Below are 23,174 nucleotides of genomic sequence, written 5' to 3' on the forward strand. Positions count from 1 at the left end.
ATTACCAGTTTTTGAACTATCAAGTTTGGTTTTACTTTCAAGGAGGAAAAGCAACTAAAAAGCAGTAGTTTAAAAAGTGAGGCAACTTTTTAAGTAGCTCAGGTTTAAGCACCTGCTTAGGCAGGCTCAGAGACAAGGGTCTGATCCCTGGCACCATATGCGTGCTAGCCCAGCACTGGGGACACTGAAAATAGGAGGGTCACTACAAGTCCAAGCTGCATAGAGACACTACCAAATACATTAAAAAAAAAAAAAAGTGATGGAGACAGTCCTTTAAGGTGTTTCCCACTACAGTTAGCAGAGTAACTCAAGAGAGTCCTTTCCCCAAAGATGGGCAGTCCCATTCATGACACTTGTGTGTCTAGATGTGGGGCACAGCACTCTGAAAGTGCCAGATTGATGCCACTGCTTTGACTTTGGCTCTGAGATATCAAATCAGACCTTTGATTTTCAAAACCTGTTTCCCCAATAGGCAGTTCCATAAATCCAGTGTGATGGGCACACACTGTTTACAAAATTATATTGACCCAACCAGATAATTAGGTAGCATCAGATGTATTTCCATCTTCAGACTACCCTGACAAACTATAGGACATAGTTCCATAGTTAAGATGATACAGAACCACAGCAGCTTAAGTCAGTAAGTTCATTTTGTTTAAAAGAAAAACAGCTGAGGGTGGTGGTGTACACTTGTTACCCCAGCACTCTGGAAGGCTGAAGCAGGAGGATCAAAAATTCAAGGCCAGCTTGGGCAACTTAGTAACTTAATGAGACCTTGTGTTGAAATTTTTTAAAAGGGCTAAGGATGTAGCTCAGTATGAAGGCCCTGAATTCAATACTGCAAATTAATAAAGAAAAAGGAAAAATAAAAATTACAACAAAGAAAATGAAATTAGCAAAGCTTTTGTAGTAAGAAGCTGTATTACAGTTTCGAGAGTGAAACTTCTTGTGGACCCCTCAAAGCCTTTTGTGCCCTTCCTATTGTAAATAAAACCAAAAGCAAAGTTTACCTTTAATGGGGAATTTTTTTTCAAGATTCTTGAACAGATTTCATTCTATGACAATCTTTTTTTTTTTTTTAAATGTATTTGGTACAGGGTTTCACTATGTAGCTCAGATTCGTAGTGATCCCCCCATTTTCAGCCTCCCCAGTGCTGGGATTGCAGGCATACACTACCATAGTAGCAGGTGCCGCATGTGGTGCTGGGGATTGAACCCTGGTGCAGGCACTTAGTCTGCTGAGCTATCTCAGTGGCCTGACAATCTTGTTTCTTTAAAAAAAAAAAAAAAAAAATCAGTGTTTTTGGTGGAATATTTCATTTGTTTATTCAGCTACAGTGATTCAGCCCTGCCCAGGTAGATGGACAGTAATGTGCTCTGAGTGATGCTAAGTGTTTTTCACACACCTGTACCTGGGAAATGAGCCATCCATCTGTCCACTGGGGACCATTTTTCCACACACAAGTTCAGAGCAGACAGAAATCTAACTCCATAAGAAAATGTTAAAAAAAAAAAAAAAAGTATACCATGACACACTGAAGAATCATAGTTTACTATTTCTTTTCCATCGTTTGGCACATATCCAAGGCACATTAGAAAATTAGAAATCATAAGTTACTTTGTAGAAAAATAACCAATCCCTCCCTTCTATACATACATAAGTATTTCCAAAAACGTGCACAAAACCATTTCCTTATTACAAAGTTACTTGAAAATGTACTGAGGACAACCATGTTTGTAGCTTTAGGCCAATAGCATAAAAAAATAACAGTATAATCTATAGAAATTTATAAAAAGTAATACACGGCAATAAATTCTAACTTAAAGTAACATTGACCTGGTTTGTGCTGTAAATTTTGAATCTGAATCAAAAAACTTAAGATGTGCCAAATCTACTCTCTAGTAACCATCCATGAGGTGTGTGACCTTTTAAGAGGTGTTCTTAAATTTTATTTCATTTTTGTTGGTGGTGGAGGGGATTGAACCCAGGGCCTCACCCATACCAGGTAAGTGCTGTCGCTGAGCCCCACCCCCTGCTTGTAAGGGAGGTGGTTCCTAACAGAAAGGCATGTCCTGGGAGCACTGCTACAGGTACACATACATGCAGTGGCCAAACGTCTGTTGGAAGAAAACCACCCAGCATTCTCCATATGCGTGGTGTAGATGGCTCGGACGTGTTCACAAAGATGAATGTCAGGATGGCATTTAGGCATCTCTGTTCAAGTGTTGCTTTGCAAAGGAACATTTTCCAGGTTCCCTTTCTTCATTTTACTGTGACACTTTGGCTGGCCTGCACAGTACACTGAAACATCAGTTGCTTCTCCTTACTTACCCAGCCGAGGGGATCCTCTGGGCCCTTGGTTTGCTAATTTATCAAGGTTTAGCACCTTGCAGTAGAAGGTGGTCGTAATCTGATGATGCAGCCTTCCCCTGTAGCCTGGAAATCCCAATACTTAGAAACACTTCAGAGGAAGGAGCCGGACACCTGGCAGAATTTCGGTCCCTTCCTTGTCAAGTGTATTCATCAGCTTTGAGGAGAGAGAAGTTTTTGTTGCATTTATTAGTTTAGCCACAGAAAAGCTTTCAGGAACCTTCTGAAGACAAAGTCTCAAGCCAGTTATGTAAAAGTATACTTAGGTGTAAGCTGTATTTGTGCTGAGTGTCATCTTGTTGCGTGTTCACTTGTGGAAAATTTAGCAAACTGTTGAGGCTGAGCGATGCCAGCCTCCAGGACAGACTCTGGGTCCTTGGGCACAACTGCAACATCAACTGTGTGCCTGCGGACCATTCGCCGGTTGGCTGGAGCCGACCGTGTCAGTCTGGGCCCCTCCTTGGGCAGGTCATCGCTTCCTTCATCAGCCGTCTGCAGTCCGCTCTGCTCTGCTCTGGCAGGTGACTGCTTCTGTGTGATTCTTCGCCTCTCTGGCTGAAGAGAACATACAGTTCAGTTTATGTCTGCACTACTCTGAGGCCACATGACGTCAACAGCTGCCAACTCTGAGGTTGCCATGCCGGACCACATGCTCCGCACTCCCCAGGCACAACACCAGCTGTAGCGTCCCCGTGCTTTCTGTGTTTTCGTAACTCCAGCTCCTCACGGCTCTTCCCACCCCATTACTCCCTTCACTGTCACACTTAGCAACAATTAAAACTGCAGAGTTCTTTTTACTTTTTTGGCTGTGCTAAGGATGAAACCCAGGGCCTTATGTCAGGCAGGTAATCCACTCTAAGCTATGTCCCCAGCCTTGAAGGTGCTACTCTTTAGTAGGACAGTGTACAGTACAGATTTCATTGAGCTATTTAAAAATTATTTCCAAGTGGAGAAAGGAAAATGACAACAAAGTGGAAAGTCCTGGATAAACGATTTCTAAATATGGCACCAGTGTTTACCTAGACTGTTCTTTATGTGGCCATCTCCCCTCTGCACTATTTAATCAGTTATGAAAAGAAGCCTGACTCACAGTCTATGCTACTGTAAAGTCTCAGAGAAATGACTTAGTGTTGCGGAGAGAAGCTTATTGGAACCGATACGGTACCAAACATTTTAAACCAAACATATCTTCAAAGAAAGTGATTTGTGCCAAAGTGACTCATTTGAATATTTCAATGTCTGATGGCCTTGGTTGGAGATCTACTCCTTAGCAGGAAACCCTACTCATGAAGGCTACCAAGAAAAAATTGTTTACCATGGATTACATTTTTAAAAGGCAGGCTTTTAAAAATAATATGATAAGCCAGGCTTTACTAACTCACCTCATGCAAAGAACCTTCTGTAAAATTAGGGACACTTCTATCTCTTGCTATAATCTCACTTGAAGTCCTTCCCCTAAAACCCAGAATAAACAGAATATTAACCCCAAATAGTACTTGGGCTATTGGGTTGAAACACTGGTTGGTCACAAGGTGGCAGCACTAGGTGACATTTGTGCTGCAGATTAAAAGCTGCACATAACAGCTTCCAGTGAAATAAACTGCATGGTCAAAAGCACAGACTGCAACCTGGATTTTATACTCACTTAAGCTGGCCAACTGAGTGAACAAAGTAAAACTGTCTTGTAAAAGGCTCATCTGGCAGATCATGTATTTTTGAGTTCCCTGTAAATGAAAGGATAAAGATTAGAAATCTTCAAAATGGCTCAAAAACAAACTTCCTATTTTCTTTAGTTTAACAAAATACAGAAAATGAAGCATTGAATTTGCCTAAAGAAACATAGCAGATACCTATCACGTGAACCCCTGCAAGAGAAAATTGTAAATCCTTGATACACTGCCACTCAGCCTGGGAGGACTTTGCAGCCTCAGGGTGACCAGATTGTAGGTCATGCAAATCACTGCACTGCAAACACATAATGTGATTTGGAGACTGGGGATACAGCTCTGCAGTGCAGCGCCTACCTGGCAAGTGCACGGCCCTGAGTTCAATTCCCAGCACATACACATAGAAAATAGAATAAGGACCCTTTTGAACTTTCAGAAAAAATGCTTTAGTCCCTCAGCTATTTGGTTACTGCTGTTCTAAGTACCATCAACCTGCGTGCACCTGCTGGGTTGGGATGACAGCCCAGCACTAGAGCACTGGCCTAGCTGGAAAACAGAAGGCAAACAAAAAGATTCAAAGGTAGTGTCCACCTGGGTGTCCAGCGCATGTGCACAGCACCTGGCTTTGGCACATGAGGCACGAGAGTCTACCGGAGGTTACTCCTTGCCGTTTGGTAAGCGGAGGCCTAAACCTTCGGGCAAGCGGAGCGCATCTACCTTATGGCCTCAGGAAACACCACAACAATCAGCCAGGAAGCCCTTGGTCCTGTATCCCTCCCAATCCTAAGTGCAGTTCCATTTCACATGCACAGCTAACACCATTAGCTCCCCATGAGTGTCCAAATAAACCCAAGTGAAGAATTAAAGAAGGCAAGTCCTTACATTTCTTCCTGATCTGGACAGTCACACACTCCTTGTGGTCTGTTTCAACGTCACCATCCAGTGAGGCAACGCAACTTGGTACTACTTCAAGTAACTCCATTATTTTTGAATTCTACAGTGTAAGAGGGAAAAACACAACACAGTTTTTTAGTTTTTCTGAGCAGATGATTATTTTCTATTTAAGTATTAGTGTGGCTGGACCAAAAAAAAAAAAGCTCATGGGCCACACTGGCCCCACCCCTGGGCGCACTGAGGCAGCCACAGAGTCAGGGAGTGGTAGCAAGTGCCTATGATCCCAGTGCTGGGGAGGCTGAAGACAAGTATCACTACAAGTCCAAGCTGTGTAATGAGACCCTGTACCAAATACAAAAAAAAAAAAAAAAAAAAAAGCTCAGAAGCAACTACAAACATTTCAAGGCCATAAAACCCAGTGGTAAAAGCAACCCTGTATCTGCAGCCTGGTGATTGGTGCTCGGGGCTGCGGCTGGAACTGCTCCATGTAGCTGAGAGGTGATAACAGAACCACCACATAACAAGTACTCAATAAAACACAGTCATCATTTTAAAAAGTATTAAACTAAAATACTCCAGTTCTGTTAAAGATCACTGAAAATCAAAACTCAGGAGACCCATTGCTAAGTTAGATTTATGGGGACTTCATGATCACACCTGGATCACTTAATGGCCTTATGCACCGTCCATTCTCAGTAAACTAGATGAAGATTCACTGTGAAGACAAGAACACAAAGAGCTACCTTCTCCCAAGAGATGAGGGCGTCTCACCCTTGTACATGACAAACACCTACGGCACTGAGTGGGAAACAGCACTTCTTACAGAGCTCGAGGAGTTTGAAACCACAAATTCAACGAGCTTTTTGCACCAAGCTACAGCGACCAGTGAGAACCAGGGTGCTGTAACTCTTTACTCCCCTCAAGCACTGGCAGCACGATGAGGGTGCCTGCTGGAGCCAGGGGTGGGCGCGTCTGCAGCCAGCCCTCAGAAAGCTACCCCTGAAAGGATGGGTCCTGGCTCCCCGAACTGCTGGGCCCTGACTGGTGATATGAGCAGGTGTCCGGCACACCAGTTCCAAGTCTCAGGGCTGTGGCTACTGAGAATCTTACTCCAGCACTGTGAGCTACAGGGCAGCTTGGAACCTCAGATCTCGGGCTGTCCCCACTCACCTGTTCTGCACAGTCCACAGCTGTGCGCTGCCGCTTGTTGAGAACATGCACGGACGCTCCATGAAGCAGCAGCAGCTCTACCACGAACACGTGCTTTTCAATCACAGCCTCATGCAGGGCCGTGTTGCCCTTATTGTTAGCAGCATTGATGGAGGCCCCATGCTAGAAAGTGGGACAGCACAGTCACAAAGGATGGGACAAAATGCAAATGAAGCCTCTAGGTGGTGAGCATGTGGATATTTATGATAAAATTCTTTTCTACATCTCTGAAATTATTCTGAAAATCTAAGAAAAAGATTTATGGACAAAGACGTCCACTGCAACATTTATCATTGTAACAGAAAAAAACAGAAACCAGTTAAGTGTACAGATCAGTAACAGTTCAAAGTAAGTGGTACATGCCTGTAATCCCAGCTACTGGGGAGGCTGAGGCAGGATGGTCACAAGGTCAAGTGTAATCTAGACAACTGAGTTAAGACTCTTATCTCAGAAAGTTTTCCCTGGGTTCAATGCCCAGTATCAATAAAAACTTTATTTAACTACTGTGGTATATCCAGATTTACTTGACCATTAAAAATCAAGGCTTTAATAGTTTTCTATCTTAAATGAAAAATGGTTTATTGATCTATACCATGCACATTTTTAAAAGTCCATGATGAGTTGTTTTGAGCAGGATGTTTATAAATGAACCAGACTCTGCTCTGCCATGGACAGTGTAACATCCAGCAAGAGGAGAGACGCGTGGCGGAGACCCAAGGCCACTCGGCTTGCAGCGCAGGGAACACCTTGGCTCAGCAGTGCTCAGGCCCGGCCCAGGCCTTCAGAAAAATAGCTGAAGTCCTCAGTGCTGCAGCCCTGACACATAGCATGGCGCTGAGGCCCTCATGCACGCTCCAGGCAGGCGGGGACAGAGGGGAGGCGCCCTGACCTGTAAGAGCAGGGCTGCGATTTCGTGATGGCCCCCGGAGCAGGCATATATGAGGGGTGTGTTTCCACTTAGGTCCTTCTTATTGGGCTTCGTTTTAGAGTCCAGTAGACATCTCACCACCTAGGCCAGAGAAGAGAAAGTTCAACCTTAGTTAAACTGTACAAGAAAAACTTGAAATTCTAACTCTTCTCTAAGCTTACTGAGGCTTTTCAGACATGGCTGCCATGACAGCCATGGAGACGGGAGGGCCATCAGCTCTGAGGGAGCTGCTGGGCACTGGCGTTTCCACTTCATCTTTCTCTCTCCCCTAGGGGAGTTGGGATCACAACTCCACCCTGACAGAGCAGGGAGCTGCTGGGCATTCAGGGGAGAGGTGGACTCGGCCTGGAAGCTTACAGTGGAACTGAGAGGAAAATGGAAACAGATACACATAGGTAATTTCTCCCCAGACCACAGGATTAATCACTCCCAACTCCTCTCCTGAAGCCCTCCTCTGGGGCCAGGCCTTTATGAAGTACTGAACTGTTTAGCACAGGCATAGAGGTGGTAAGGTAACTCAGCACCCGAGCACAGGAGCTAGCTCAGGTGGACACCCTGGGTCCCCCAGATGCAAATGGCCATGGAGTGGGGCTGGCTCTACCCAAGAGGACCAGAGTTCTGTGCTCTGCTGCAGAGTGGCCCCACCACACGCATCGTGCATCTCAGGATGGGAGGAAGGAGCCGTGCTGCTCACTCTGAGCCCTGACCCTCTGCACAGTGCGCCCTGTGAGTTCAGCCACAGCGAGCTCCTTGCCCGCCACCTGAGAGACAGAGCCCATACCTGAAAGTGGCCCTTCTGGCAGGCCAGGTGGAGGGGCACAGCTTGGTTTGTGTTCCTGGCACTCGGGTTGGCACCATGCTTCAACAGGAGGGAAACGAGGTCTGCCCGACCATGCAGGGCAGCGACATGCAGTGGGGAAGAGCCATCCTGGTTGGTCACATTCACCCCGAGCCCACTGGCGGGAATCTTTGCCAGCTTCTAGTGCATTTGAAAGATGAAACAGAAATGTCATTAATGTCCAACAGATCAAGCTGAAAGAAGAGAGGCCGTTTGCTTTCGGTCCCTGCTCCTATGCAAAGTGTGGGATTCCAGTGGGAACCAGAATCACATGTCTCCAGGTGAATTCCTATTACTTCAGAAAGGGGTGACATACCAAGAGATTAACTTGCATTTCTGATAAGCAAGTGGGGGGGGGAATAGCTCAGTAAAATAAGCGCTTGCCTGGCAAGCGCAAGGGCCTGAGTTCAATCCCCGGTTCCACAAAAAAAAATCAAAAACGCAAGTCTAATAAGCAAGCCTGTTAAAAGGATGCCCTGTTATGCCAGGCGACTCAACAAGGAAAATCAGTGCTGGTGCTGGGGCAATTGGCTATCCATACAGGAAAATGTGGCACATCAGCCCTTTCTCGTTCCAATCACAGAAATCAAAGCCATCACAGACAGACAAGTAAAAGCTACAACTGTAAAGCTTGCTCATTTATTCAGACAGTATCACTATATAGTTTAGGCTGGTCTTAAACTCAGTATGTAGCCCAAGCTGGCCTCAAATGCAAAGTGATTCCCCCTACCGCAGCCTCCTGCATGCTAGGATAACTGGAATGTGACACCATGACCCGCTATAAACTATAAAGCTTCTTATCCAGGAATGGTGACATACATTTGTAATCTCAGCACTTTGGAGGCTGAGGCAAGAGGATCACCAGATGGAGGCCAGCCTGAACTACACAGCAAGTTCAAGTCCAATCTGGACTACATATTGAGAGCACATGTCAAAAATAAAAAGAAAAATAATCTTTACAGTCCTGGGGTAGATAAAAATTCCTTAGATTAAGAAGAGCAAGCTGCACAATAGGAAAGAATGTTTGCAGTACCTATCTCTCAGAGCACTTGGAACAACCAGAATTTAATTTTAAAAAAGCTTGAGGAGATAGCTCAGAGGCATAAGTACCTACCTAGCAAGCTCAGAGTCTGAGTTCAATCACAGACCCACATGCCCTTCCAGCCCAGAATCCCAGGTACCATGCTGGCCCCAGAAATGGGCATAGTTGTGCACCCCTGTAATCCCAGCACTTGGGAGGCTGAGACAGAAGGATTGCTATGAGTTCAAGATGGGCCTGATGGCTACAAAGTGAGCTCAAGACAAGCCCCAACTTCAGAGCGAGATCCTGTCTCAGAAAAAAAAGATACTCCATCGTAAAAAATAAACCGACAGATGGAGCTGCGCATCCTCAGTGTCCTGCTTAGCCTCAAATGAAAGCTGTAGGTGGAGGAAACCTGTAGTTGTTTTCTGCATTCTTAGAGCAAGCCCACAGCTGCCTCTCTCTGAAGCTGTCTTTATAAGGTATCGTCCTCTCAGAACACAAAGGACAGTGCTGCTTTGCTGTGTGGAGGCGAGCGCATTTTCTTAGAAGGGCTGTGTCCACCTCCATTTACCGACCGCGTAAGTACATGGGCTGCACATGCCACCTCTCGCAACTCCTCCAAAGGAAATCCTAAACAAAAGGCAGGGAGGACATGCTGCGAATCACAAAATGCTGAAATTCAAGGCCAAAGTACTTGGAGAGGTGGGCCATGGTCACCGATGACTCTGCATCACAGAGGTATTATTTTTCCCCATCAGTCTATATAGATTTACTGTAATTCCTATCAAAAGCCCAGAGATTTTTTTCTGCGAGCATACATGAGCTTATTATCAAATGTAGATAGAAAGGCCTGGGCCCTAGAAGAGTGAGGAGAATGGCTGAGGAGGACTCACCCTGCCCAGTACTGGGACCACTACAGAGGCTCAGTGACAGAGGCTGTGTGGCAGTGGGGGGGACACAGATTAATGGAACAGAGCAGAGAACCTGGAAACAGTACACAACTGGAGGGCAAAGGCCACTGTGGGAAAGGCAGGGGGAGGGAGTCACAGTAACTGGACATCCACAGGCAAATAAAAAGCTTCAACATAAATCTCACAGCTTGCCCAAAGTTAACTCAAGGCCAGGCATGGTGGTGCGAATCTGTATCTCCAGCACTCTCAGAACTGAGTAGCTGTGAGGACAGGCACAGGCCAATTCGTGATTCCCAGGGGTCAGGCCAAATGGGGCGGGAGTCATGGGGAGAGGGTTGTGGTTAAAAAAGGACACAAGTGATTCTTCTTGTGTTGAGATAACTGTTGTCGAATGTTATCATGGATATGCACACCTGAGAATGTCCACAAGTGTGACAAAAACTAGGGGATTAAACACACAAATGAGCACAAATAAAACAGAAAATCTCAATAATTGGGCAGAGGATTATATTCACATCATGGTGGTGATTTTTACCTGGATGAGCAGCAGATAACTTTCCTAAGGGGAGAGAGCAGAATTTGCCCCCACCCCCACCCCCAACAACAGAGGCAAAGCCAACCTTCTGAGCTGGAGCACATTTGGGACACTGGCACAGGGGGTGACAGAATTCAAGATCCACCGCACTGACAGTATCCTCCACTTCGTCCAGGTCCTCCTCTGTCCACTCCAACAGGTACCGCACCTGGTGTTGGAGTAAGGAGAAACAGGAGCTGAAGGCCGCCCTCAATATCTGTACTGGCTTGGGTGCCACACGCACACCCTGAGCTGCTCCCATGCTGGGGCCTGTGCTTCGCGGCTTCTAAATGGCTCCTGCTCCCCACCACAGATGCATCTGTGCCCAGGCCCTTATAAATTCCTTGAATAAAAATTAACTCAAAGCCAGGCACAGAGGTTGGTGCACATCTGTAGAGGAATGAGAGGGATTCACCCACAATGTCTGCAGCTGTTAGTTTCTCTTCTGTCTTACAGAGGGGTGTGCTGGTCCCGCCTCAGGGACAGGCTTTCAGACCTGTTGTGGCACCTGCTGAGTGTGTCCCTTGCGTTCCACACCCCAAGCCACTCCAGAGCCCTCCCTCTTTATCTGACAGAACACATGCACAGAGCACCCACCACCCCATCCCATAGCGCACAACCAGCTGGGTGGTGAGACTCCCTCAAAGGCACCTGGATGCCACACCAGTGTCCTGCCACTATTGAGCCTTAGACCCCCAAATTGGGCAAATTTATTTTCCAGAAAGACTGGTTTCTAGGATGGCAGATGGCAGAGAATAAGGCCTATGAATGCAGTTCTAGGTCCAGTTCGAAGTGCTGAAAGCCTGCACATTCCTGCAATGAGGGACAGTTTGTTTTGGAAGGACTCTTACCAGTCCCAGCCTTCAATGTTCAGGCCCCTTCCACACCCCTGATAATGAAACCTCCCCAAGCCACTAGGCAGGTACCTACAGGCCTCGGTGTCACAGGGCAGCTCCGCTTGGAGAGAGGGGAAAAAAGCAGGATAGGAGCCTGCTAGGCATGTGGCCTGGGCAGGCTGGACAGCAATCAAATATGAGGTCAGTCTGAGGATGGCACAGGGCCCCGGGACAGTGGCCCCTGTCCACCACCTGCCACCACACAGAGCAGGTGCGCCAGAACATGGGGCAGTCACAGCGCTTCTCCACCTGGGCTGCACCAGGCTCACACCCTGACACCCTCCTCAGTTTCCACAAAGGATGCTGGGTACTCCTGGGCTGGTCTCAGCCTCAGCCACACATTGACATCTGTGTGCCCCAGAGGCTCTCTGTGTCACTCTCATAGACTTGTGGGGTTCAGTGCAGATTCTACAAACCAGAGGCGGGAAGAATCGGATTCCCAGCAATTTCTGTCACCATCTCAGGCTACTCAGTGAAAAGCAGTCTTGAAACACCCATCACTGTGAAGCTCTCACAGAAGATGGTTTAATCAGAGCTTCTAAATGGGCAAGCACTTAATTTACTACTCCATTAAAGAAGACAGAGGCTGGCCGCAGTGGTGCATGCCTGAGACCCCAACACTTCTGAGGCTGAAGCAGCCTGGGCAACTTAGTGATACTCTATCTCAGAACATAAAATCAAAAAGGGCTGGGGATGCAGCTCAGTGTGAAAGCCCTGGGTTCCGTTCCCTTTCCAGAAGCCAAAGGAAAGCCGGAGAAACTGCCCTTAGGAATCTCCTGAAACCTATCTCGGCTGTCCCCCAATCTCATCAGATGTGACCTGTGCTGTGGCGGTGGCAGTAGCACAGATGCCTACCCGCAAGGCAGAGCCCAGAGCAGCCAAAACCCTGCTTGTGGCTCTCGGAGTGCCACACCTCAGACCTCAGCCCCAGCCCGAGAGCCAGGGCAGCCTCCGACTGCAGCCCTGTCAGGGCTCTGGGCCAGGCCTTGGCCTCTGCCACCTCCTCCTCTCCCCATGACCCACCAGGCACGGTCTGGTATTGCCGGCATCTCACCAGCCCTGGAGCAGGCATGCCTTCATTCTGGGCCTCCTTACTCATGTGGAAAATACAACGCTGCTGCTACCAGACCACACTGCACACACCACCTCGCCTGACAGAGACTGAGCCAAGAACCCGGGGCTGAGACTGGCAGTGGGAACTCAGGTGTAGCTGCCTCAGGCCGAGCACTAGCTTCTTAAAACTCACCATCTCCAGGTCTCCATCAGCAACTGCTCTTAACAATTTTTCTACCTTAATAAAAGGAAAAAGGAACATTAGGAAATGATTTTATAATAAGAAGCAGCCTTTGTCTCCTGGTGTGTTTAATGGCTTACTACCTTTCAAACATATCCCTAAACCTACTCCAAAAGAGCATCCTGGGAAAAACCCACTGTCATTTAAGGCACATAAAACCATAACTATTAACTACACATGGCAGCATGCACCAGAAGTCCCAGCACTCAGGAGGCTGAGGCAGGAGGATCTCAAGTTGAGGCCAGCCTGGACTTCATAGTGAGACTTGTCTGCAAAAAAGGAACCAAACAAAATCATCAAAGCTCTTAAGTTTTGATCTATAGAATGGTGAGATGATGGTGACCACGGTGTACACTGCTTTTTAAGAAGACAGGCGCCCTATGATTCAGAACTACATGTGAGCTGGGGAGATAGTTCAGTGGAATAAGTGCCTGCCTAGCAAGCACAGAGCCCTGAGTTCAATCCCCAGTACCACCAAAAAAAAAAAAAAAAAAGAACTACACGTACTTCGCTCTCAGCAACTACCAGCTGAGGGCGCAGAGGGCAGACACCCCAGCCCTTCCTGAAGACTCCAGGCCTCTGCTCCCTGCGGACCAGGGCTCTTGGCTTTCTTTGTGGTTGCTCTGCACAGCCTCAGCCTGCTGGCCACCGAGAATGGGCCACTGCTTGGGGCTTGAGGATGTGCGGCAGGGTCACTGCCTTCCCAGGCCCTCTAGGCAGTCGGGGTGGCCTGCATTGGGTTGTTAGCAGGGATGCTCCTGGGTGCGGGCTGGAGGACAGAGAGTGCGCTTTGCCAAAGGTCTAAGGTCACGGGCTGGCAGGCAGCTTTGCCTGCGTTTTCCTCACAATGTGCTCTCTCTGCCCCCGCCCTTTTCTCCTGTCCTCCCACACCCAGGTCGCCAAGCTGCTGAGGCAGGACCCGGGAGGGCCCAGAACTGAAAAGCAACATGAGGCGCAGCTGGGCTGTCAGCAAGCTGCTGATCTTGGCCGCAGCAGAAGCGGCTGCCCTGCTGGCTGGTAGCGGGCTGACGGGCACCTCATCAGCTTATGGATTTTGTTTCTGCACTACTAGGGATTGAGCCCAACACCTCTGCACTGGGATACAACCTCAGTGATCCCTGCCACTGTCTCTACCTCATGTGCTTTTTTTTTTTTTTTTTGGACAGGGTGTCCCTAAGTCATTAAGTGGCCCAAGCTGTCTCAACTATACAACTCTCCTGCCTCAGCCTCTCAGAGGGCCCTGATTACAGGGACGTACCACCATACCCAGCTCAGGCTATGGCACTTTAACTGGCCACCAGAACCCCAGAGCTACCAGCTCCTCCGTACCATTCTCCCACCAGACAGACTCACCTCTCTGTAGTCCTTCTTGGACTCTTCTTGTCTGGAGCTCGCCGACATGGAGGAGAAGCTGGAGGTGGAGGAGCCCTGGCTGATGGAATCCACAGAGTGTTGCGGGGACAGTGCAGGGGCCTGCAGGAAGTGAGCCCAGGCAAGAGAGGGGACATGAGCACACAGACACATCAGGACCACAGAGGGGTCTGGCGCTCTGACCTCCCCAGCCAGCGCCACCTGGATGACTCACCTCAGAAGGTTTCAGCCTCTTTTCAAAGGACAGATGATGGGCTTCAATTATAGACAGGATCTAAGAGGACACAGGGGGCATGAAAAGCAGTGAGTAAAGGGGACAGTAACAAAAGATGTCATCCACAGCCCCTCTGTCCCCTCGTCCCCACAGAACACCAGTACAGCAAGAACCTGAGGTCCTGCAGCCCAGCTAGGCCCTTGACAGATGGCAAACCAAGGCCCGGTGTAGTGGGAACACAGCATCCTGCCCCACAGTCAGAGCTTCCTGCCCTCGTACTGCATTCTCCTGTCCATCAGCGAGGTAGAGCTTTGTAGGCAGGGTCTCACAGCTCCCTGGTTCTGGCTCCAGCCTGCTATCTGGTATCAAGTGTGACACTCCTACTGGGACCCACTGGCCTCAAGCAGGGAAAGCCCAGAGTCAGATCAAGAAGGCACTCTGTTCTTTCCTCTGCAGCTCTCCCTGCAGAGAGGCCTCCGCACAACCTTGGTGGCAGAGGATGTTCCTGCTGCAGGGTCTCAACATCGGCCCAAGACAGCACGGCTCAGTCTGCTTGGCTGCTTTGACTTGGGACCTTATACATCTTCAGGGCAGCACAGCTGAGGCCCCTGGAGCCAGGATCAAGGGTTCAACCCTTCCAAACCAGTGTTCCTGCAGACCTAATGCTAAGGGGCCACACACAGAAACAGCAGTGATGAATAATGGGAGAGGGCCTGCTGGTGACGGCAATGTATCCGGCATAGACTGCGGGCATGACTTCACAGGGGCACACCGAGCTCCAGATGCATCAAGTTGTCCATCTGGAATATGCAGCTTTTTCTATGTCAACCTCTTTTAAAGTGATTTAAAAATAAATAAAGGGATGGGAAGATAGCTCGACGGTCCAGCACGTGCCTTGCAAGCTCAAGGACTTGCGTTGGACCCCTGGTACCACGTGGCATGCTGTGGGGCCCTGCACCAAGCCAGTCATCAAAACTGGGCAGGGTGGCACATGCCTGTAATCCCAGTGCTGGGGAGGCTGAGCTCTGTAGTGAGACCCTGTACCCAATAAATAAAGATTAAAAAAAAAAAAAATACTGTGCTATTCCCGGAAGAAGATGTGAATAAGATAAAGGAACTCCCTGAATTGGAAATAACCAGAGAGAGCCAGTAAAACATCAAAAGGCAGGAAGTTGGATCTGTGTGCGGGCAGACAAGTGGAACCCTGTTGTACAACAGTCACGTCCATGAGCCACAGATCCCCACAGAAAGCAGCGGCCCTGGCTTCCCCTGCTGCTCCTAGAGTGCCCCTCCCCCCAGGGCAGTGCTGGGGGAGGGACGTAAGGAACCGACCCCCTGAAGCTGTTCTCTTCCCCACCCACTCATGAGCAATGGACACTTTCATACAGGCTGCCAAGATCATGCTTCCAGAAGTCCCTACAAGAAAAAGGTATGCGAACTTATTACACATCACTGGGGGAAGAAACTACACTCACTGAGGTTCAACCCTGGCCAACTGAAAATAAAGCTTCTAGCCAGGTGTGGTGGCACATGCCTATAGTCCCAACACTCAGGAGGCTGAGGCAGGGGGATCGCTGTGAGTTCAAGACCAGCCTGGGCTACACAGTGAATTCAACGTTAGCTACTACTACACACAGCGGGACCCTGTCTCAAAAAACAAGAGAAGAAAATAAAGCTTCTAGAAGCTGCAGATGAAGAGATGGCAAACAGAGCTAGGACATGTAGTGCTCTTATTCCTGCATCCCTTGTCTCTGCTCCAATCACCTGGGTCCCATTGTCACCTCGTCCACTGCTGGCAAGAAGCCCACAGTATTCAGAGGCCAGGCCAGCTCAGCCAGGACCAGCTCTTAGAACACTGAGAAAAACTGCTAGTAAAGTTTAGAAATAATCTAAATAAGTAAATCCATTAACAATGTCCCAAATGTAGCAGAGGGGGTGCGGGCAAAGGCACACTCACCCAGCAAGGCCAATCTATGGACCCTGACTTTTTAGTCATACGCTGCCCAGAGATGAGAAGAGATACCTTTGGGTTTAACGCACACTTGAGAGCCGTCTCCTTCAGCCTGTTCTGGATCTCCGTGGGAGCCCCATTCTGTAGCAGTGTCTCGATGATGCCTTGGTAACCCCAGCGCGCAGCGATGTGAAGAGGCGTGTCTCCTTTCTCATTGCCAATATCTAGCCTGCAGGACTGCACGTCGTAGTAGACCAAAGCCTTCACGCACTGCAAGGAAATGGGAAGGTGGCGCTCTTTAGGAACACGCCAAGCCCCAGGCAGCAGGGCCCCAGTCCACGTGCTGCTTCCACCCAGATCCATGCACCGAGCTAAGTGCAGCAGCAGGACCTGCGTTATCCAAGCAGGACACCATGCTGTTTTTAAAATAAAAGTGCTCATCATTAAGAAACAGCTGACTGGCCAGCCAGATGGCTCAGTAGATCAAAGTGCCTGCTCAGGCAGAGCACAGTGGCTGGGGTTCCATCCCCGTGTGCTGTGCTGGCCCCAGGGCATGCTGAGATAGTGACTGAGGCTGGGCATGGCAGCATGCGCCTGGAATCCCAGCACTTGGGAGGCTGAAAACAGGAAAATCACTACGAGTCCCATCTACATAGTGAGACTCTGTACCAAATACATAAAAATTTTTTTAAAAAAGAGAAAGAGAAACAGCTAACTGAAATTGTGAGGTTTCTAAGCAGAAGCCAGGGTCACTGCAGCAGGCCTGAGACGGCTCTGCTTTAGAGGCCTGCTCATGAGATTTCCCTTGGCCTGCAGTGGCCCTCAGGCCCTGGATGTGGGGAGGGGTCCATGGTTCCTCAACTGACAACACGCATGCTTCGAGCGGCCTGAACGACTTTGTACTACTAGGCAGTTTATGCTGAACATGCTGCTTTCCCCGGAGTAGAGAATTCTGGGCCAAGGATGCTCAGAGGACCAGCTGTCAGTAAGTGTTGGGCACCAAGTCCCTAACAAGCTTTCCTGGGAGATGACGCGTGGTGTATGTTGTCACGGCTCACTGCTGCAGGAATAAAGCACATCGTGTGTGACTCCACAGAGAGAGGACCATTTAAAGCTCTGCTCTGGTTTCCTCTACACTTCACTCCTGTGCTTTTTCCTTTGGCGATTTTGCTATGTCCTTTCACTGGGATAAACACAGCTGTGACTGGCATGACTACAGCGTGAGTGTTCCTCGCAGTTGTTGAACCTGTGTGCAGGCTTAAAGACCCCTGACACGGCGCACTTGGATCGCTGTGTCAGCCAAGTGAGATCTATGCTGACTGACCCAGGGGTTTTGCTGACACAGTATTGAGGTGGGAAAGCATGTTACATAAAATGCGCAGGGTGTAATCTCATGTTTATACATTAACCCCAAACCCAGGTTCAAGTTTACACACACACTGATCTATTTTTGTACAGTTCCTGGGGGCGGGGGGAGAATAGACAGCAAAAAATAACTCAGGCATAGTAAAATAGTAGGCAGAAATGGAAATTACAAAATTCCTAGAGGTTACTTATGAAATGGAAAATTTGAATATGCACCAAGTTAAGAACCAGATGGTAGCAGAAATGAGTGAAAATGATTTAATTTTAGGGTAAGCTAATGGGCAATTAAGTTTTAGTTTCTGTTACTTCAATAAAGCATCTGTAATACATTAAATTTCTGAAATTAAAAATACTACACACTCGAGCTGGTGAGATGGCTCAGTGGTCTAAAGCACCTACTTAGAACAAGCTAAGCTAAGCAAAGCACAGGGACTGCGGTTCAATCCCCCAGCACCACATGCCAGCCAGCCCCGCCCCCTGGTGGGCTGAGCTGGCCACACACTAAATAAACAAATAAAATAAAAAAATTAAAAAAAAAAAAATACTACACACTCCATGTTCCAACAATTATCAACAAGAAGTTCCCATTTCTCCAGGAGTGATGGAGATGGAAGGCAGCCACTCCTGGGACGACAGGTATCACTTACGTCCTCGTGCCCGTAGGTGCAGGCCAGGTGCAGCGGGGTGTTGCCGTTGTTGTCCTGCACCTCGGCGCTGGCCTTGTAGTGCAGCAGCAGCAGCTGCAGAGGAGAGGAGACAACAGGTGAGCACAGCAGGGCCCTGGAAATGTGTCCTTGTGTCAGTCTCATGGGCGAAGAAGGTCATTTGTTCCCACCTTGAATCATATTTATACAGATTGAGCATTCCAGTCCAAAAATCCCAACTCCAAGACACTCCACAGTCTGATGGTGCTGGGGTGATGGAATCAGGGCCCTGTGCATGCTAGGCAGTGCTCCGCCACTAAGCTACAGCCCCATTTCCCAAAATCTGAAACTTTCTGAGTGCCAACACACCACTACAAGTGGAAAATTCCACACCTGATTGCATGTGGTGCACAAAAGGCAAAACACAGGTGCACTTAAAATACTGTGTAAGACTGCCTTCCAGTATGTGGATAAGGTATTGAAAAGACATAAATGAAGCCCCGTGTGCTGCTGGCACATGCCTGTAATCCCAAGGCTCTGGGAGTCTGAGGGAGGAGGTTCACAAGTTTGAAAAATAAAAATATAGAAGGGCTGGGGATACAGCTCAGCAGCATAGCACCTGCCTAGCAAACTCCACATCCTCAGCTCAATTCCTGGCACCCATAAAAAAAGGGCGGGAGGATGATACTATAGCTCAGGGTAAAGGCCCTGGATTTAATCCCCAGGGCTGCAAGCAATCAAATAAACATAAATGAGGGAGTGGCAGAGGAGGGGAAAGGTGGGTCAAAATGATTGAGCTATGTTACAAGATGTGCCAAATCCCCAAAACACATGTAAGTATCATATATTAACATGAATAAGCATATACCAACATGAATAATTTTTTTTTAAAAAGAAACATAAATGAATTCTGCATTTGTGTTTAGTTTCCACTCCCAAAATATCTCATTATGTATGTGCCAATATTCCAAAACCTAAAATAAACATAAACACAACACTCAAGCATTTAGACTAAGGGATACTCAATCTCTGCTACTATTAAGCCTATACCACTGCCTTAAGCCTGTGCAAAAGTTTAGAGATTAAAGAAAACACCTCCATCCCCGCCCTCTCTCTTCCCCTGGATGATCAGAAGTTTTATGTCTCAACCCGCGGCTTGGTTCAGTGGACCCAGGCAGGTGCCTCCAACTCCGTCCCCATGACTCTGCCTGCGTGGCCGGAGGAGACACATGGAGACGCTGCCCACAGCAGCAGAGCCACGGCACAGGCAAGCTCCCAAGGCCCCTGCTCACCGTGACGCTCTGGTAGCCCCTCTGACACGCCAGGTGGAGCGGAGTGGAGCCGTGATAGTCGGTAGCATTCACCACAGCACCCTTGGAAACCAGGAGGTCGATGAGGGAAGCCTGTCCTGCAGAGTGGAGAAGGAAGGAGAGAGAGGAGCTTCCCACATCTGAGATGAAGCCACACAGCACCTTACTCACCTCTTAGGGCTTGGCAACAGACACATCAAGACATCTGTTTGCTGCTGGCGAGGAGGCAGGGCAAATGTCAAGTTAGGCTCTGCTGACTCAGAAAACACGTAAGGGTGGGCGCCTCCCTCTCAGCAACTAAAGTCAGTGAAGAAGAGCCTCAGCCAGCCACAGAACATTCCATGGTTCATCAGTTTATAGGGTGGGATACTATGTAGCTACTAAAATATCAACAAGGAGAAATGCTCTGATACACTGACAAGTGAAAAAAAAGTAGCACAGTCCAGAGCAAAAGGAGCCTTGCAACATAAATGGATTTTGAAACTCATTTCAAAATTGACACATTTCTGCATCAATAGGATGCAGAAATTCCAGATGCTCGGAAATTAAAATTTGGGTTTTCTACCACAAGAGCGCACTATTAAAACAATTTTAAGCCAGGCATGATGGCATACACCTGTAATCCCTGAATTTAGGAGACTGAGGCAGGAAGATCACCATATATCTGAGACCAGTCTGAACTACACAGTGTATTCAAGGCTTTTCTGAACTGAATAGTGAGATCTAGTCTAAAAACAACAACAAAAAAGCAAAATTACCTGCATTTTTGAGGTGACAGGGAATGGGAGCTCATTATGTTTTGCATACATTGACTTTGAATTCATGATTCTCTGGCCTAGCCTCCTGAGAAGCTGAGATTATAGGCACACAGTACCAAGCTTGGCTCAAAATTATTTTTTAAGGGTAGACTGAGAAGAACCCCAAATCAATAATTCTGAGACCATTCTCATAGCTGGGATTCCAGCTGCTTCTCTCTGGCCTCCCAGGCCCAGGGCCATGTCAGGCAGTGTCTGCAGGGCAAGAACCACATGGACATGCTCTTCTAGCACAAAAAGCCACATGATGGCCACAGAGGTCACATGGCAGCTATCAAGATCTGTGGAACATTCACTATTCTTCCCTGGCCAGCCCTGGGAGTGCACCACGCAGCGCCCTGCACCACCTTATCAGCCAGGCTATGCTGGGCCACCTCACTTGGCATTATCCTTTTTACCACAGGCGCCAGACCAAGGCCACGTACCACAGAGAGCAGCCACATGCAGAGGCGTGTGCCCCCTGTCATCTCTAGAGAATGGAGTGACAATGGACGGATCATTCAACCTCCTAGGATGAAGAAGACACAGGAAAGCACATTAGTGGAATGGCCTGGTAAGGCCTCTCTTGGACCAGGCCATCATGTCAATATCCAGGAATCAGAAAACACATCACAGGATGCGTTCCAGGGACCATGGAGCTCCTGCTCAGAGTCCTGCAGGAGAGGAGCGAGGTCTAGAGCTCCTGTGTCCCTGCCTCTCTGGCCTGTTGGGCCTCAGCACCTGGCATAATATCCTGTTGAAACCAAAAATGTTAGCGGAAGAAACTCACATTGCCCCCTTTAAAGCTGGGGCAGAGGCAGCTCCTGCACTAGCCCAGCGGTGTGCAGACATCTCTCTATCCTCTGTCTCACCTGGCTCTCCCAAGGAGCAGCTGTCACAGATGACAGCAGAGGCAGAGGAGAGGCCCCTCTCACAAATGCATAGAAGACAGGTGGAAAGTCCCCCTGGAAGCCCCTTCTCCCGCAACACAGCTCTCTTACCCAGAGACCAGCTTCTCGCAGTCATCACAGAAGCACAGTGGGTGGCACATCTTTTGGACGGCGTCTTTGTCACAGTCTTGACTCAGAAGTCTTTCTACTTCCTTCTGGTTACCGGATGCAATGTGCTATAAAAGACAAGATCCCCAGCTCTATCAATGGTAGGAATCACTTGTTCCTGGAGGTGTGAATATTTCGCTCTCGAGGAGTTCCTTCAAGATGATCTAGGCGGATGGGACAGGGTAGGATGAGCATGAAGAAAGACCAGGTGATGGCTACACAGCAATTTGTTATACTACTCCCTTTATTTCTATAAATGTTAGAAAATTTCCATAATTTAAAAAAAAGTTAAAGTTCCCAAAGCAATAGAAGGGAGCATACACTATATCTCTAAACCTCATAGGAAAAACCTTAGCCCTCTTCTTCTTATGTTTGAATACTGCCTCAGCTTAAGGGAAAGAGAAGTGGTACAATGAGCAAGGGGTCACACTGATACCAACCAGGAGCATGGCCCTGTGACTGCTGGACGCACCCTCTGGCAGCATCAGCAGGCTGCCTAGAAGGTCCAGTCTCCCCAGCCCTCCACAGCTGCCTGCGGGCACTGGCACACTGAGCAGGGAGCTGCCTCCCTGTGCCCATGATCATACCATCAAAGAATCAGACGCTGCATCAGGCCCAGGGCACGCACGCACTGGCATAAGCGACAGCGGCTCCCTCAGCCCAGGACGTAGGAACTCTGCTGCAGCTAGCTGGGGAGGCACTGCTGAGCAGACCAGGACAAAGCAGGAAGACAAGACATCTCTGTCTATAAAGACATCCCAGTATCTTACCTTAAACAGGCAGTCGATGGGAGTTGAGGTCATCTGAGACAGTAAGCTCATCCTCTGTTTAAGGAACAGTCTGTCGCCAAAGCCCTCTGACTCCTGCTGGAAAAAACAAACTTCATCCCACCGACACTGCCTCGGGGAGGGCCCAGCAGTACTCCCTGCCATTTATCGCAGAACAGGATCAGGGCCACTTCTCCCACACCTGGATCTGCTCGAGGAGGCAAGGAGCAGGCTCAGCTGGAAATGGAGCCTGACTTTGGCTGCCTGCTTGGGACGGGGTGGCTCTGGCTATGCGGTGTGGACTGTGTCATCTCTGTGCGGAATGTCACACACATGCACCACCAAATGGAAGGTTGGACTGTTCTGGCCTCCCTCCCTCTTACCCATCCCCTGCCACACCAACCAGAGGTCCAGACAGGAAGCCATCACACAGGCTGGTGTCTACTACTCCCCAGTGCCAGCCAACAGAAGGGGGGTCCTGCTGGTGTGTGAATGTACTCAGCAAAAGAGATGCCACACCCAGGGGACCAGAGTCCAGGAAGATGCAGGGAAGGATTCCCGACACAGACAGATCCTCTCATCTCTAACCACTTTTCAGGTTTCAAAGACCTGCCCCATTTAATAAATCCAGATCTTCATACTGCAGGTAATGTCCACTTGGATATAAAAATCTAGAAATGTGTCCCTCCTTTATGAAACCATTTCTAGCAAGATAATGCAGTGTTCACTTGAGCACCTGCAACTAAATTGTCTCATGGTGAATTAAACTTTCTGGTGGGACCCAAAGGTAAATATTTTCTCCAGCCAGGTGCTAGAGGAATAACCCTACAAACCCTCATAAAACTGGGGGTGGCGTGGGGGTGAGGTGCTCTCTTTACAGTCCTCTAGATTCTGAGGTGGCCTAAGGTGGGGCCAACAGCACGTCAGGTATGACCGTTTCTGGGCTCCTGCATTAAGCAGGGTCCCTCCCGCCACCCCGCCCCCAGGAGGGTTACCCTGACAAAGACCAGCACCTCAGAGTGAGGCACTTCAGCCCCCAGCTGCTAGGTGCTATATAAAGCACACACAATCTGCTTTCCATGGTGACTTACAGC

General features: G+C 48.6%; 1 protein-coding gene across 11 annotated transcripts in view; it reads right to left on the reverse strand.

Moving 5' to 3' along the window:
• The window catches only part of Ankrd27 (ankyrin repeat domain 27), a 57,796-nt gene that overhangs the window by 6,022 nt on the left and 28,600 nt on the right, over window positions 1-23,174 (reverse strand). For 6 of the 11 annotated variants that reach the window (XM_023721507.1, XM_023721506.1, XM_023721508.1 and 3 more), the window contains 17 exons: window positions 22,084-22,179; window positions 21,257-21,381; window positions 20,702-20,784; window positions 19,444-19,559; window positions 18,155-18,247; window positions 16,215-16,412; window positions 14,192-14,251; window positions 13,960-14,079; window positions 12,559-12,603; window positions 10,463-10,585; window positions 7,851-8,048; window positions 7,031-7,150; window positions 6,103-6,264; window positions 4,921-5,032; window positions 4,017-4,095; window positions 3,754-3,826; window positions 1,532-2,926 (listed from right to left, as the gene is read on the reverse strand). In XM_023721507.1, coding sequence (XP_023577275.1) covers window positions 2,663-2,926; window positions 3,754-3,826; window positions 4,017-4,095; window positions 4,921-5,032; window positions 6,103-6,264; window positions 7,031-7,150; window positions 7,851-8,048; window positions 10,463-10,585; window positions 12,559-12,603; window positions 13,960-14,079; window positions 14,192-14,251; window positions 16,215-16,412; window positions 18,155-18,247; window positions 19,444-19,559; window positions 20,702-20,784; window positions 21,257-21,381; window positions 22,084-22,179 — 2,067 coding nt within the window. In that variant the 3' untranslated portion in view covers window positions 1,532-2,662. Of the gene's footprint in view, window positions 1-1,531; window positions 2,927-3,753; window positions 3,827-4,016; window positions 4,096-4,920; window positions 5,033-6,102; window positions 6,265-7,030; window positions 7,151-7,850; window positions 8,049-10,462; window positions 10,586-12,558; window positions 12,604-13,959; window positions 14,080-14,191; window positions 14,252-16,214; window positions 16,413-18,154; window positions 18,248-19,443; window positions 19,560-20,701; window positions 20,785-21,256; window positions 21,382-22,083; window positions 22,180-23,174 lie in introns of those variants that run through there. The other 5 variants (XM_004636823.2, XM_023721513.1, XM_023721514.1 and 2 more) reach the window with 5 other exon arrangements.

The sequence above is a fragment of the Octodon degus genome, unplaced genomic scaffold, assembly GCF_000260255.1.
Source record: "Octodon degus isolate 3935 unplaced genomic scaffold, OctDeg1.0 scaffold00083, whole genome shotgun sequence".
Lineage (NCBI taxonomy): Eukaryota > Metazoa > Chordata > Mammalia > Rodentia > Octodontidae > Octodon > Octodon degus.